A 15,855-nucleotide genomic window follows, 5' to 3' on the forward strand; every position below is an offset into this window, starting at 1 on the left:
CAACCTACCACTTCTCTAAGTTGATAATTATGTGTGGCTAAGAATGATGTTATAAATATCCAAATAGCCCTTGGCAGGAAAAAAGGTTTCCAACCCCTGCCTTAGAGCAAGTCCATAGACAAACTTTGTCCAACCTACTTTAATGTTCCTGCCATCATCCTTCTCAAAAAGAAATATAAAAGAGAATGAGAGAACAAAATAAAGAAAAAATATGGTTAAAGCAGAGACTTGTCATTCACTCACTTCTTGATTTAAGTTAGTTCAATAAGATTGAATAACCTTCCTAAAAACCTAGCTATTATCACCTATTTTGAGGGAAAGCACTTTGTAAAGGTTTACAATTATAAAATAATACATAAATGGCTTTATATAACACTTTAAAATTTGCAAAATACTTTGTAAATATTAGTTTATTTGATCCTTACAACTTTCCTATGAGGTAGGTTCTGTTATGAATACCATTTTTCAGATAAGAAAACTGATGTTCAAAAAGAACATCATTATAATTTATTTTAGGGGGAATGAGGGGGGGAAGGTAGGTAATTGTGGACATGGAACCCTTTGGAAAGATGGATCTTCCTGAGATGCCATAGTTCAAGCTTTAGGAGAGGATAAGGGCTCAGGGTACATGAGAGATTAGAGAAAATAAAAGGCAGAAGGTGGAGGTATCCCAAATATAAACTTTGTTTAAAAAATTTATTTTTGGAGAAAAATCTCTTTTTTTTGTAGAAATCTTTCTAAAATATGTTATATGCTTCCCTGCCTTCTCAAACAGGAGACAGAATTTTTTTTTCAACCTTTGCTTGAATCCTTATGGCCATCATCATGAACATCCATTAAAAAAAAAAAACATAAAGTAAAACCATTTTCTTGAAAATCAATATGGTGATACCCGTAGGATTTATTGCTATACTATATACTTTTAGGTTGTGATGCTTTGTGAGTTTTGTGTTTTATAGTTCTTTTTCTGTGTCATCCCTCTATCAGCTGTCACTTCTTGCTGCTATCAGTGTGCCTGCCTCTAGCTTTATTTCTTACCAATTCTAAATTATTGTGTCTAATCGTAATGATTAGAAGTATTCCTAAGAGTCACAGTCTGAAAACATATGAGAAATTGATGGATAAATTAATAATGGAATCTCTCTTGATTATGGCTCAAACTGTAGTTGTAGTTTATATGTGGCAATTAATAGTATGAAAATTACTATTAACTAAACTAAACTAAACTAAAAATAAGTAGTGAATTTTGAGCATTTTTTCTATAAACAATTTGCTTGATTTTTACGACCTTTTCTGAACTTAGTGTACTCATTTTGGTTGTCCACAGACCTTGTTGACTTCCTTCCATATTCTTGGCTATGTTCTGGATAAGTTAGGTCATCAGAAGTAATAATTAATAGTATCATTATGTAATCAGACAAGTTAGGGTTCATTAAAAATAAGAAGACTCTTGGACTGCTGACACCAGTATTGTATGGTCAGATCCTAATGACTATCCTGTATAAAAAGAAAATGTGCATATTGATTTCCTCCCTGGAGAATTTTTGTTTCTTTTGTACAAACTCATATTTAAATCATCCTAGGAAGGTAATTAAGATGTATGAAGACCTACAAAAGCACTTTGACATATTAGCTCTGTGATCAAGAGGCAATTCACTTTATTTTTCAGTTTCTTTGATATGCAGCTTCTTTATTATATCTCTTCTCTGCCTTCTTCATATGGTTATTGTACTAGTGAGATTCTGAATAAAAATGGATTTGAAAACTTGAAAAAATACTATTAAAATGTGCTTTTAAAATGATTTACAAACCATTGAGACACTTTATGTTAACTATTGTTATCATGTCTTTCCATATCGTTCATTTCATTGGTGGGCTTCTTTACTAATTTTCACCTAGATCATCAGTATCAAAATTCTATTTTTTTTCCTTTCTTTTCAAATCTGGGAGCAGTCTTCGTTTTTTGTTTTTTTTTTTTAATGATTTTTTTTTTTGGTAGATGTGGCAGAGCAATATTTTCAAGAGAGTATGACTATCCTTAAGAAAGCCAGAGGAATAGCCAATGACAAATATTTTGCAGTTCAAGATGAATTTTGCCATTTTCTTCGTACTACTGGTAAGCTAAAGGTAAGATATTTTGCAGTAGGACTAAAAAAATTCCAATCAGAGATTTTAAGTGCTGATACTTACAATGGGAAATCAACTTGATCTTCAAAGGATTGTTTCAGAATGGTTAGAAATATTTGTAAGACCAGCAATCTGAAAACATGAGACTTTGATGGGTAAATTAATAATGGAATCTCTCTTGACTCTAGGACTCAAGCTGTAGTTGTGGTTTGTTGATAGTAATTAATACTAGGAAAAGAGAACCTTCTTTGTTTAGGGAAACAGAGAGAATTACATTCATCAGAAATCACAAGAGAGTAGAAGTTCTGATTCACTGAATCTTACCAATCAACTACATGATTGTGCTTTGTTACAACATAAGAAAATGACTCAGGGGCAGCTAGGTGATAAAAGTGGATAGGGTACCAGCCCTAAAGTCAGGAGGACCTGAGTTCAAATCTGATCTCAAACACTTATCTGTGTGACCCTGGCCAAGTCAGACAAGCAAGCAAGCAAGCAAGAAAAATATTTAAATGAATGTATTATATGTATAGGGAACCAGCTGACCATAAATTTAGCAACTTCCAGAAATACACATTATGTTATATTTTTATTTTAAAACAAAAACAAATCTAGGTTTTCTATGATAAATTATTATTATCAAGCTGACTTTCTTTGTCACTTTGTCTAATTTTTGAGTTGCCTATACCCTCCAATAAGTCTGAGTCTCTGTGTGTATGCATGTGTGCATGTTATATGTATACACATTTGAGAAAGAAGAGCTCATTTTCATACAGTATTGTATTGCTTCAAGAACTACTAATGTATGTCTAGTAAAGTAAAATTTCTGCCCCCAGATTCATTCCTAAGTGAAATATAAATGAATTTTACATATTCTGCTCTTTTGGATTATCTATGCTATTGGTTTTTATCACATGAAGACTTGAAAAATAGGCCAGTCTACATTGATCATTGCACCATGAAATCTAACCCGGATTATACATATATCTTTTTGATCAGTCTCTAGAATAGAATCTGTTGTTTCTAGTGACTATGTTATGCTGATATTTCATCCTTTTTAATAGTTTGTGGCCTAAAATTTTGTTACATATTCAAATATATATTGAATGTAATTTTGTAGATAAACCATTTGGCACTCTTTATCCCTCACATTTCAGAATTATCCTTCAGGTAAAAGATTTAAAATCTTTCATCTTTATGTAAACACTGCCAAAAGATTTCAAATTTTTAATTTCATTGTATCATTCTCCTGCTCAAAATCTTTGACTGGTTATCTTGCTGACAATTGTATAGAATCAATTCTTTTAGTCTTACATTTAAAGCCTCTATAATCTATCACCAATCTACTTTTCTAAATTTTCCTCTCACAACTTTTCTACATAAACCTTTTCTTTCATATTGCTTTACCCATTGGTCTTCTCCATTTAGAATGCTTTGTGCATTTCCCTCTATACAAATCTTTAAAGATTCAGTGTAGTTTCACTTCTTTTGTGAAATGCTTCCTGATCATCCCAGCAAAAAAAGTAATTTTTCCTTCCTGTAAATCCATAACTAGGAATTTTGTTATCACTGACAAATTCAGCTGACTATGGAAAGGTAGGAAGGACGGGTTTGGGGGGTGGGAGTGGCGAAGATCCTAAGACATCTAGAAACGGTAGATGTGGGGAGAGGGACAATTCATTCTCTGCCCTTTAGTATAAGCTATGAAAAGGTTCATGTGCAGCAAGATTGGGAGTTGGCTTACAGAAACAGGGCATCTGCTTGATTCCTGTTTTAACTAATTATTCTTGCTAACTAGGTAATAAATTCATGCTGTAGGAAGAGTGAAAATGCTGTCTGCTCTTTCCACATCTTCCAACAAGCCCCACCCTAATTATGATTCTAATTTCCTCCAAAATCCTAAAGCACTTGTTGACTGTAAAATTCATTTGGCAGCTAATCATAAGTTAAGATATACTCCTCTTTTGTTGTTTTACTTATAACATCTTTTTTTTTTATTATTTAATTTTTCTACTTACCTACCCAGTGAGATTGCAAGCCATTTAAGGGCATAGATTATTTTATGCTTCTTTGTATTCTTGAGTAAGTGCAAGGAGCAAGGCCATTGCTGGTCACCTTGAATTTTGTCTTGCCATTGGAATCTATAACTCTGGAGAAGAAAGTGAAGTTGACGACTTTGCTCAGCTTTGTCTCACTTAAATCCATCTCATAGCCAAGTCAAGACATCATTCTCATGATGTTATTGGTCCTCTTTGAGAACAAAGGATGAAAAACAAATGCAAAGCACCTATCAAGTCATTCTTCACTAAGTGCATTACAATTAATAAATTAAAAAATTTATTCACTTTTTTCCTACTTTGTGTGACTCAAAAGCTAAGGATATAATCATTTGAAAACAGGACTCCTAAACTCTGTTCCCTTCATTGGCCATATACAGCTAATTAGTCATTTCCTTTGGAAATATTTGCAGACAGCACTCTTTCCCTAAAGTTCCATTCATTTCCCACAAATATATGATATAGCATCAGGCAAGCAAAATATCGGACAAATCTAAGAACAACTGAAAAAAAAATGAAGTCAAACATAATCTTTTTCTTAAAAGGTTATTTCATTTTTTTAGCAGAAATTTCTGATATTATTAAGAGTATTAAATGATTTGTTTTACATATTAAATCTTGGAAATAAAGCCCCTTTTATTAATGTATTGCATGTTGGATAGGACTGATTGACTGATCTTTCTTGGAAGAAAACATTCCATAGCTGAAGCTTTTTACTCAAATGAAATCACACGCATAGCAAATCTCAGAAAAAGAAAATTCTATCTATATTTCAGAACCCATGCAACTTATTTGAAACTAAGGAATGTGTGTGTGTGTGTGTGTGTGTGTGTGTGTGTGTGTGTGTGTAAGAGAGAGAGAGAGAGAGAGAGAGAAACTAGATCTGTAATTTCATTGATGAACTTGAAGCATTGAGAGGTTAATAATCTCACAGCTAGTGTATGTCAGAAGTGGGGCTTGAACCCTAATCTTTCAGACTCTGAATTTGAAAATATTACATAGACAGTTTATGCAATTTATAGTTAATCTTCAGGCTAACAGTTCTTTTGATGAAGTTTCAGTAGTCAATGTAAGAGATTCAAATGTATTCAACAGAATTTTGTCAAGTTCCAGGATGTAATGTAGAAGATTCAAATGCTTTTGACAGAATGCTTTTTCCTAGCATTTGAAGTGAATGACTATAGAGATTAGATTGGAAGGGATTATTTCATTACTTTCTGACCAACTCTAGTTTTTTAAATTCTATAACTGGGATTAAAATATTCTAATAAATTAGACCAATTAAAATGTCATGTTATGATTTTTTGTTTACTTTTAATGTCCGAAATTATTTATGAGAAAAAACTCTGGAATGCATCCTAGATTTTATAAAATCATCCAAATTAGAAAGATAGCTTACTTATTGTTTTTTCCTATGTGAGTGCAAGAAGTTCCTTCAACTAAAAATATTAAATTATTTCACTATTCAACATAAATGAACAAATGAAATCTCAAAATGGGCTTTCCTCCTAATTGTGTGGCTTCATTCTCTTTATGGAGTTATTTCATCCCAAAGACTTAAATCACATACTCAATGTAGATGTGCATTTCTGTCTCTTGTTTAGATTAGTAATATAAGGCACTTGTACAAAACTTCATTCTTTTGAAGAATAAAAATAAACCTCATTTACATAATATTCTTAACAGTCAATGCTCTTCATCAACTTCTGAACCTTTCTAACAAAATAGCTTTTTATTCCTTTTATAGAGAGCAACTCAAATACTGAAGGAATCATTAGATGCCAAAATAGCAACATTTGGGGATGTCAGTCCTGAAGTAGCTAAGACTTACTGTCTCCTTGGAAAAGCAGACCTGGCACATGGAGACCAGAACATGGCATACAAGAAATTTAAGAAGGTAAACCTAATAATAAGTCAAGACAAATGCCTACTCACTCCTCCCTCAGCATTTGTTGGGGGTGGATGCCTCTGAAAGGGTGGATTGAAAAGTGGAGGGTGGAGCTTAAGAATATGGAAAAGTTTTATTTTGGTAAGCTGATAACGCTTTTGATCTGAACAAATCAACATGTATCTACTTCTTAGCTTGAAAAGACAGTAATTTTTTTGCATATTTCATTTTAAAGTGAATCTTATTCTTAATTTCTATTTAGTTATGAAAACAAGAATGAAAGAGCTGACTTTGGCACCAAGAGGGATGTGTTGAAATTTATAGTGTCTCAACTGTACCTAAAAGTGAAAAAGACAAACAAAACAGACTAAAACCCCATTTTTTCACGCAATGGTGGGTGGGGCAAAGGACTCTATGGTTTTGAAATTTAGCCCTTTACCCACCCAACTCAGAACATGGTGCCTATGCTGTGTATAAATCGGATCTTTGCTCATCCCTATCTTCCATATTGCAGAAGAGAAAGTGTGACTGTCCCATTTAATTGCAAAGGCACATTCTCCATATGGGTGCCTCCATCTTAAATGCCTTTAGATCTGGGCATATGCAAAAGCCAGTTTATAATTATAAGGATTAACTCTTTGTGGGAATGTAGGGGAGAAAATATTGAGAACTGAAATTGATGTAAAATTCAAATGTATCAAAAATAATTTAAATAAAATGTGGCCCCTAGACCTAAACACAACATTACAAAGTTTGTAGTGAAGTTATTTGGTCATCTTTTGATTTCTGGGGACTGTAACAATTTGAGGAAAGTATTCCTTTGGGGAAAGCTAAGGATGGTAGTCATTACCTTGTTCACAAATCTCTGGCCCTAAGCTACCTACCATTTCCATTTTCTTTGGTTACCACTCTTTTGTCACTTGGCCTGTGCTCTGCAAATAAATCTGTCTTCATGAATAAGGAAGGAAATACAAGAGGGGCAATGGAGTAGATATGCATTATCTTTAAGTATCAGAATTCAGGAGTAAATATATAGGATAAAAGACTTTGGAGGCTTTATAGTTTGATCACACCCCCTCACAAACACACACACTTTTTCAGATGAGGAAATTACAGCATAGTTAAATTACAAGACTTGCCCAAAATTAAGCAGCATCAGAGGTGGGATTTGAACCAAATCCTCTAACTCCAGGCCTTATGCCTTTTCCACTGCACCAGCCTCACTACTTCCATTTGAGATCTTGTCTTAAAGGTCAGATAGAGCCCAAGGGAAGGAGTCATGTACATTTATATTCATTACTGGTTTCTAGAAGCTAAAGATCAATTCAATTCTAAGTAATTCTTAAATTTAATGATCCATAGAACAAATGAAAGACAGCAGCCTTTTATTCAATTTATAATTAAAATTATATTAATTATAAAATTATAAATAAAAACTATATCTAGTTTCAGCATTGTGAATGGAAAAAAAGACAAGCTTATTTAGCAGTTTATCAAAATTAAATACTGAAACGTGTATTTGTTTTGTGTATTCTGCATATATATGTGTACATACACATATATACACATAGACATGTGTATTTGTATACACACATATATGTATAAATGATAATTTTACTTAATCTAAGGCCAGTGGCTGGCTCATCAGTGAATATATGCAGGACACAAGTGATTACTTAAAGCAGGCTCTGTTACATCTGCTGCTAAATGGGAACTTTTTCAAATGCCACATTTAGCATTTGGGTTGTGTAAAGCCAGCAGCTCTTAAAGTTACCAGCTAAGTGTGGATTTTCTGCTATTTGTATCACAACAGCAGCTGCAGTTCCTGTTTCCAGCTTAGTAGCCTGGAATCCATATAATTGTAGCTTTTCCAGATGTATTCTTGTGCTGAATGGTCTAAAGCATGATTATTAAGGATATGAAAAACAGACCAGGAAACAAAGCAGAAGGTGGGATTAAATTACTAAATAGCATACCAGATCATTTATCTGCCTGTAATGAAAATACAGGCCTCTGTTGGCCTTCAAGGAGAATTTGGTGCTCAAAATCAAAACATCTTTCCCACCATAAAAGCCTAGTTTTTCTTCTCAGACAAGTATAATTGCTAGAATTTCAAGGTAGATGACAACATTCAAAAAGAATTCATAAGCAGTCTTACAGTGGCTACTACTAAAGAAAGGTGTTAAAGAATTCTGTTTATAATGCAAATTGATGTGAAACCATTAACATCAATTGTGAAATTTTTTGTTGTTCAGTTATTCAATCATGTTGCCTCTTCATGATCCCATGGTCCACAGCATACCAGACCCTTCTATCTTCTATTATCTCCCGGTCTCTTGTGAAATTAATTATCATTAATTCTATATAATTGTAAATTTAGTAGGATTTAATCCATTGCCTGATTAAAGTAATACTAAAAAAAATCACCAAACAATAAAATTACTATTTTATAGTCTCCTTCAATAAACTCAAAATTATATAATCCTATAAACTAAGCAGGGAGAAATTATTTATCTAGTAAACTCTACTCTGTTCATATAGAGATCATGTGGACACATTTTGCGTCTAAAATTCAGAATTCCTCTCTCTCTCAACCTATTTTATTAACTCTGCTGCTACATTTTAGTTATAATTCACTCAGTATATTCCTTCAAGTCTTAATTACCTCTTTGGTATGTCATTTATTTTGCACTCTTGTATAAAAGGCTCTGATGGTCTACACATATCTAACGTAAATTATTTTCAAATATATAGAGAAGGAAAGTGAGAGACCTAGATTGATAATTTTTCATTTATTACTGCAGAAAAATAGAACCTCTACATATCTGTAGCAGTGAGTATCTAAGTGATAATCCCATCTGAGTTTGCCCACAAAAGGGCTGATTTCATCCATTTCAAAAGAGAAAAGGAATTCCCTCAGATAGCAGCTATTTAACTATGCTGAGAAGTTACTGCACACCATAATTTGTTTCTAAGTTGCTTCTGGGCATACATAGAAAAAATAGGCAAACCTGACTAAGAACAACAGATAGATCTGCAAGGCAAAAACACATTGATAAAAGAAAATTTGAAATCATGGTGTGATTTAGGTTTAACAGAATGTCAGAACTGCAAAGTGCTTTAGAGATCATCAAATCTAACCCTCTTTAGAAGTATTAAAACTGTAGAATTGTTATGGATCAGCCAAACATAAAGATTTGTCAGTCTCTGCTTATTTTGTTTCAGTTCCTTTCCGTGTTTTTAAAGTAAAATGGAAATATATTTTCCTCAAACTCAGAAGAAATGAAATTATGGCAGTACAACATTTTAAAATGAATTCATTTTGTATTTCTTGTCTAACACTGCCATAGACATTTAAAACATGCCTTAGGTAACATTGGGTGGGAAAAACATAATAGCCTTTGTCTCCTCAGCACATTCTACATATAACAATTTCTTAATAAATATTTATTGAATAATTAATTTTTAAATGCTTAATTTTTATGGCATAGAATGTAAACATAAGTGACTTGACACATTTATTTCACAGCAGATAATCCAACTATTATCAGCTAGGGGGGTACATTCTAGAGAACACACCAATAACCACCAGGCATAAACTCAAAGGGACATTTCTTGATGAAAGCTATCCTTTAGCTATAAATTCTCAAAGACCAAGTCTTTTTGCAAAGATAGTTTTTTAAAATATCATTTTTTTTTTAACCATATTTGTTCCTTTGCAAAGCATGGCTTTAAACAAAACAACTGCATTCTTGGAGTCTTATCAAGTCTAAACAAAACTTCCAGAGGCTTGAACCTATAAAGACACACATTTTGGTGATTCTGTATAATTACTTTGAACATATGAAAATGGCTGACACAGAATAAATAAACAAGATCTACAGTTAGCTCCCAAATATTGTTTTAGCTGTTAACTTTAACCCTTTTTCCATCCCTTTTTTTCCCAAGTAAAGCTGACAAAATATTTATAAATTGATTTAAATTTCACTTTCTTTTTGTGTGTTCAAATACTTAGGAATACTAAGATTAAAATGGCTATTGCAGGAAACAGAACAAATTAGAGGCCAGATAATTTACAAATGGACAATTCACTCCCAGATTATTAAAAATTTCAATTTCCTACGTAACAATGAACATATAATTCTCAAAGTCCTTAGAAAAGTAATTTCAGGTTCCAGGACTCAGTTTTCTTATCTGCAAAATGAATGATCTTGATTTTATGATTGCTTATATTTCTTATTTTCCAGATAATAATAATAATAGCATTTATATGGTGCCTTAAAGTTTGCAAAGAGCTTTAACCATGTTAACTCATTTGATCCTCACAACACATTTTACATATCTAACATTCTTTTATAATAGGATATAAATACTAGATATTACAAAATTATTCTTGATTTAAAAAATGAAAAGATTTCATACTAAATTTCTGTTAAAAGGTTGTGGGTGTTCATTTAAACAGAAATTAAATGAATTCTAGGAAAAATCATACAGTTTTATTTCAGCTGGTCAGTGGTCAACAAAACTATTGCTGTGAATTTTTTTAAATTGAAAAGTTACTCATTTCTTCATTGAAATAGAGAGATATATATTAAATAAGATGATAGGTGTAAACCTTAAAATGTTGCATAAGTTTAAATAATGTCAAGAGAAAAAAAACACAAGATTAGTCAGCATACCAATTATAAGTAAGGACAAATGTACATTAATAAGAATCGAAAAAGAATATAGAATGATGTTCATTAATCTTAATTTCTATTATATACTTTTGTTAAAGATAAGTTTTTCTTTTAACAAATGCCTAACCTTAAGAAAAATAATAAGTCATTCTTTTTTTTTTTTAATAGCTTTTTATTTACAAGTTACATGCATGGATGATTTTACAGCATTGACAGTTGCCAAACCTTTTGTTCCAGTTTTTCTCCTCTTTCCTCCCACCCTTCCCCTAGATGACAGGATGACCAATACATGTTAAATATATTAAAGTATAAATTAAATACAAAATAAGTTTACATGTCCAAACCATTATTTTGCTGTACAAAAACAATCAGACTCTGAAATATTGTACAATTAGCCTGTGAAGGAAATTTTTAAAAAATGCAGGCAGGCAAAAAATATAGGGATTGGGAACTCAATGTAATGGTTCTTAGTCATCTCCCAGAGTTCTTTCGCTGGGCATAGCTGGTTCAGTCCATTACTGCTCCCTTGGAACTGATTTGGTTCATCTCATTGCTGAAAATGGCCACCATCAGAATTGATCATCATATAGTATTGTTGTTGAAGTATATAAGGATCTCCTGGTCCTGCTCATTTCACTCAGCATTAGTTTGTGTAAGTCTCTCCAGGCCTTTCTGAAATCATCCTGCTGGTCATTTCTTACAGAACAATAATATTCCATAATATTCATATACCACAATTTATTCAGCCATTCTCCAATTTATGGGCATCCACTCAGTTTCCAGTTTCTGGCCACTACAAAGAGGGCTGCCACAAACATTCTTGCACATACGTATAAGGAGATCCTTATATACTTCCACAACAATACTATATGATGATCAATTCTGATGGACCTGGCCATCTTCAGCAATGAGATGAACCAAATCAGTTCCAAGGGAGCAGTAATGGACTGAACCAGCTACGCCCAGTTAAAGAACTCTGGGAGATGACTAAGAACCATTACATTGAATTCCCAATCCCTATATTTTTGCCTGCCTGCATTTTGGATTTCCTTCACAGGCTAATTGTACAATATTTCAGAGTCCAATTCTTTTTGTACAGCAAAATAACTGTTTGGTCATGTATACTTATTGTGTATCTAATTTATACTCTAATATATTTAATATCTACTGGTCATCCTGCCATCTAGGGGAGGGAGTGAAAGGAAGAAGGGGAAAAATTGGAGCAAAAGGTTTGGCAGTTGTCAGTATTGTAAAATTACCCATACATATAACTTGTAAATAAAAAGCTATGAAATAAAAATAAATAAATAAATAAAATTTTTTTAAAAAGACCTCTTTGGGATACAAGCCCAGTAGTAAAACTGCTGGATCAAAGGGTATGCACAGTTTGATAACTTTTTGAGCATAGTTCCAAATTGCTCTCCAAAATGGCTGGATGTATTCATAATTCCACCAACAATGTATTAATGTTCCTGTTTTCCCACATCCCTTCCAACATTCTGCATTATCTTTCCCTGTCATTCTAGCCAGTCTAACAGGTATGTAGTGGTATCTCAGGTTGTCTTAATTTGCATTTCTCTGATTAATAATGACTTGGAGCATCTTTTCATATGGCTAGAAATAGTTTCAGTTTCTTTGAGAATTGTCTGTTCATAACCTCTGACCATTCATCAATTGGAGAATGGCTTGATTTCTTATAGAGTCAATTCTCTACATATTTTGGAGATGAGGCCTTTATCAGAACCTTTGACCGTAAAAATGTTTTCCCACTTTATTGTTTCCCTTCTAATCTTGTCTGCATTACTTTTGTTTATACAAAAACTTTTCAATTTGATATAATCAAAATTTTCTATTTTGTGATCAGTAATGATCTCTAGTTCTTTAGTCATGAATTCCTTCCTCTTCTACAGGTCTGAAAGGTAAACTATCCTGTGTTCCTCTAATTTATTTATAATCTTATTCTTTATGCCTAGGTCATGAACACATTTTGACCTTATCTTGGTGTACGGTGTTAAGTGTGAGTCAATGCCTAGTTTCTGCCATACTAGTTTCCAATTTTCCCAGCAATTTTTATCAGTGAGTTCTCATCCCAAAATCTGGGGTCTTTGGGTTTGTCAAACACTAGATTATTAAGGTTATTGACTGTTTTGTCCTTTGAGCCTAACCTATTCCACTGATCAACTAATCTATTTCTTAGCCAATACCAAATGGTTTTGTTAACAACTGCTTTATAATATAATTTTAGATCTGGTGCAGGTAGGCCACCTTCATTTGATTTTTTTTTTTCATTAATTCCCTAGAAATTCTTGACCTTTTATTTTTTCATATGAACTTTGTTGTTATTTTTTCTAGGTCATTAAAATAGTTTTTTGGGAGACTGATTGGTATAGCGCTAAACAAATAGATTAGTTTAGGTAGTATTGTCATCTTTATTGTATTTGCTCACTCTATCCATTATTTTCCCAATTGGGTAGATCAGATTTAATTTGTGTGGAAAGCGTTTTATAGTTTTGCTCATAAAGTTTCTGATTTTCCTTTGGCAGATAGATTCCTAAGTATTTTATACTATCAGTAGTTACTTTAAATGGAATTTCTCTTTGTAACTCTGACTGTTGAATTTTGTTAGTGATATATAAGAATACTGATGACTTGTTTATTTTGTATCTTGCAGCTTTGCTAAAGGTGTGGATTATTTCTAATAACTTTTTAGTAAAATCTCTAGGGTTCTCTAAGTATACCATCATATCATCAGCAAAGAGTGATAATTTGGTTTCTTCAACAATAAGTCAATCTGATTGATAAATAGATTTAACCAGCAGGAACTTAACATTCTCATTTTTATAGATGACGAAATTGAGACTTTAAAGAAGTCAAGTGGCTTTAAAAATATTTCAGGTTTCACAGGCAAAGCTGAGATTTGTACCTAAATCCTCTGATTAATCTCATTATGCCAATCTGCCTTCCAAATAATTTTACCTTATATATATATATATATATATATATATATATATATATATATATATGTGGCATATTAGAGTTTAAAATTGCTTTACATGATTTTATTTGATCCTTAGATATCAACCCTGTGAAGTAAATATAATACCTTCATTTTAAAAATATAGAAACTGAGTTTCTAAAGAAGTTAAATGATTCATATTTGACATGTATTGGATTACTTGCTCTGTGTGGGGGAAGGAGTGGAGGGAAGGAAGGGATAAAAATTTAGAACACAAGGTTTTGTAAGGGTGAATGTTGAAAACTATCTTTGCATGTATTTTGAAAATAAAAAGCTATTATTTAAAAAAAAAAAAAAAGATAACTGATTATCCAAGACCCAATAGCTATTGAGTGGCAGAACTTAGATCTAAACCTGGAAATTCTAAGTCCAAATACTTTGTCTATTACTGTTTCTTTATATACTGTTTCTTTAAAAGGTCCTTTTAAAATTTTTTATGCATAGATTCTTATTTTCCAAATTTCCAGATGTGTTGGAAGTATTCCAGCTTGTGAATTTAGAGATATGACTATATGAAAGAGATTCTATCATTCAAGAAAAATGTTGTGGGCCTACAGGTTTTTTATTTTTTTTAGTTATATTTCCATATTTAAATGGTAAATGGTTTATTTTGCAGTGTCTTCAAATTCAGATTCTTGTATATGGATCTCAAGATAAAAGGACAATAGCCACCCAACAGATTCTTGACTCATTATCAAAGTAAGTTTGACTTCTCCTCTTTGTTGCTTCTTGTATAGTTGTCTATTATGTTAACTACTTGAGAATTTTAAAGAAGGTGGATTATAAAAAGCCCTGTGGAAATGAACAGTTTTTGATTTTGAAAAGTTCCTTGAGTTTATGTTACTTATCTACAAGTTGTGCAGGATCAGATCTTTTGAAATCCCAGACATATCTTCACTCATATTTAATCTAAAAAAAAAATTCAGCTCTTTGCTTTAAATGACATCATAAGAATACAATAGACTTTCTTCAAGTCATTTAATCTATGTTACTAATAAATCAAGGGATTATGCAGAGAACACTCTTGAATGTCCTCAGATTTCCTTTAGATTTTAAGGCTATTCTTCATGGGGAGCTTTAGAGATGGAATAATGAAATTTTAACAGCTCATCATCTAGTCCTAATCCACTTTCTGACTTCATTCACAATCTTTTCTTACACACTGAATGAAAGAGCAGTTTCTGTCTGTGAATAGCAAAAATATTCACTTCACCAAAAGTAATAAATCAGACTAAAAGAGCCTTAAAACTTATAAAAGAAATACAGGAAACAAAGGAATCATTATATGGTATTACAATGAATTCAGTCTGAAGTTCTTTTTCAGCAGTAGAGATGGTAACAGTAAGGCCTCAGAGATATTACATTAAATCTCGAAAACAAACTTTGTCAACCACTTCATTCAAGAACCTGTCATTTAAAATCTGATCAATAATTGGATATCACCATTGTTGGTAGAATTGTGAATACATCCAGCCATTCTGGAGAGCAGTTTGGAACTATGCTCAAAAACTTATCAAATTGTGCATACCCTTTGATCCAGCAGTGATACTACTGGGCTTATATCCCAAAAAGATTTTAAAGAAGGGAAAGGGGGCCTGTATGTGCAACAATGTTTGTGGCAGCCCTCTTTGTAGTGGCCAGAAACTGGAAACTGAGTGGATGCCCATCAATTGGAGAATGGCTGAATAAATTGTGATATATATGAATATTATGTAATATTATTGTTCTGTAAGAAATGACCAGCAGGATGATTTCAAAGAGGCCTGGAGAGACTTACACAAACTGATGCTGAGTGAAATGAGCAGGACCAGGAGATCATTATATACTTCAACAACAATACTATATGATGATAATTCTGATGGACATGGCTCTCTTCAACAATGAGATGAACCAAATCAGCTCCATTTGTTCAATAATGAATAGAACCAGCTATACGCAACAAAAGAACTCTGGGAGATGACTGTGAACCATTACATAGAATTCCCAATCTCTCTCTTTTTGTCCGCCTGCATTTTTAATTTCCTTCACAGGCTAATTGTACACTATTTCAAAGTCTGATTCTTTTTGTACAGCAAAATAACTGTATGG

General features: G+C 32.5%; 1 protein-coding gene across 1 annotated transcript in view; it reads left to right on the forward strand.

The window, feature by feature from the left end:
- The window catches only part of TTC23 (tetratricopeptide repeat domain 23), a 102,691-nt gene that overhangs the window by 85,728 nt on the left and 1,108 nt on the right, over nucleotides 1–15,855 (forward strand). Inside the window, 3 exon segments of the mRNA XM_031955516.1 lie at nucleotides 2,000–2,127; nucleotides 5,932–6,081; nucleotides 14,384–14,466. Of these exon segments, the coding sequence (XP_031811376.1) occupies nucleotides 2,000–2,127; nucleotides 5,932–6,081; nucleotides 14,384–14,466 (361 nt within the window).

The sequence above is a fragment of the Sarcophilus harrisii genome, chromosome 2, assembly GCF_902635505.1.
Source record: "Sarcophilus harrisii chromosome 2, mSarHar1.11, whole genome shotgun sequence".
In the NCBI taxonomy this organism is placed as follows: Eukaryota; Metazoa; Chordata; class Mammalia; order Dasyuromorphia; family Dasyuridae; genus Sarcophilus; species Sarcophilus harrisii.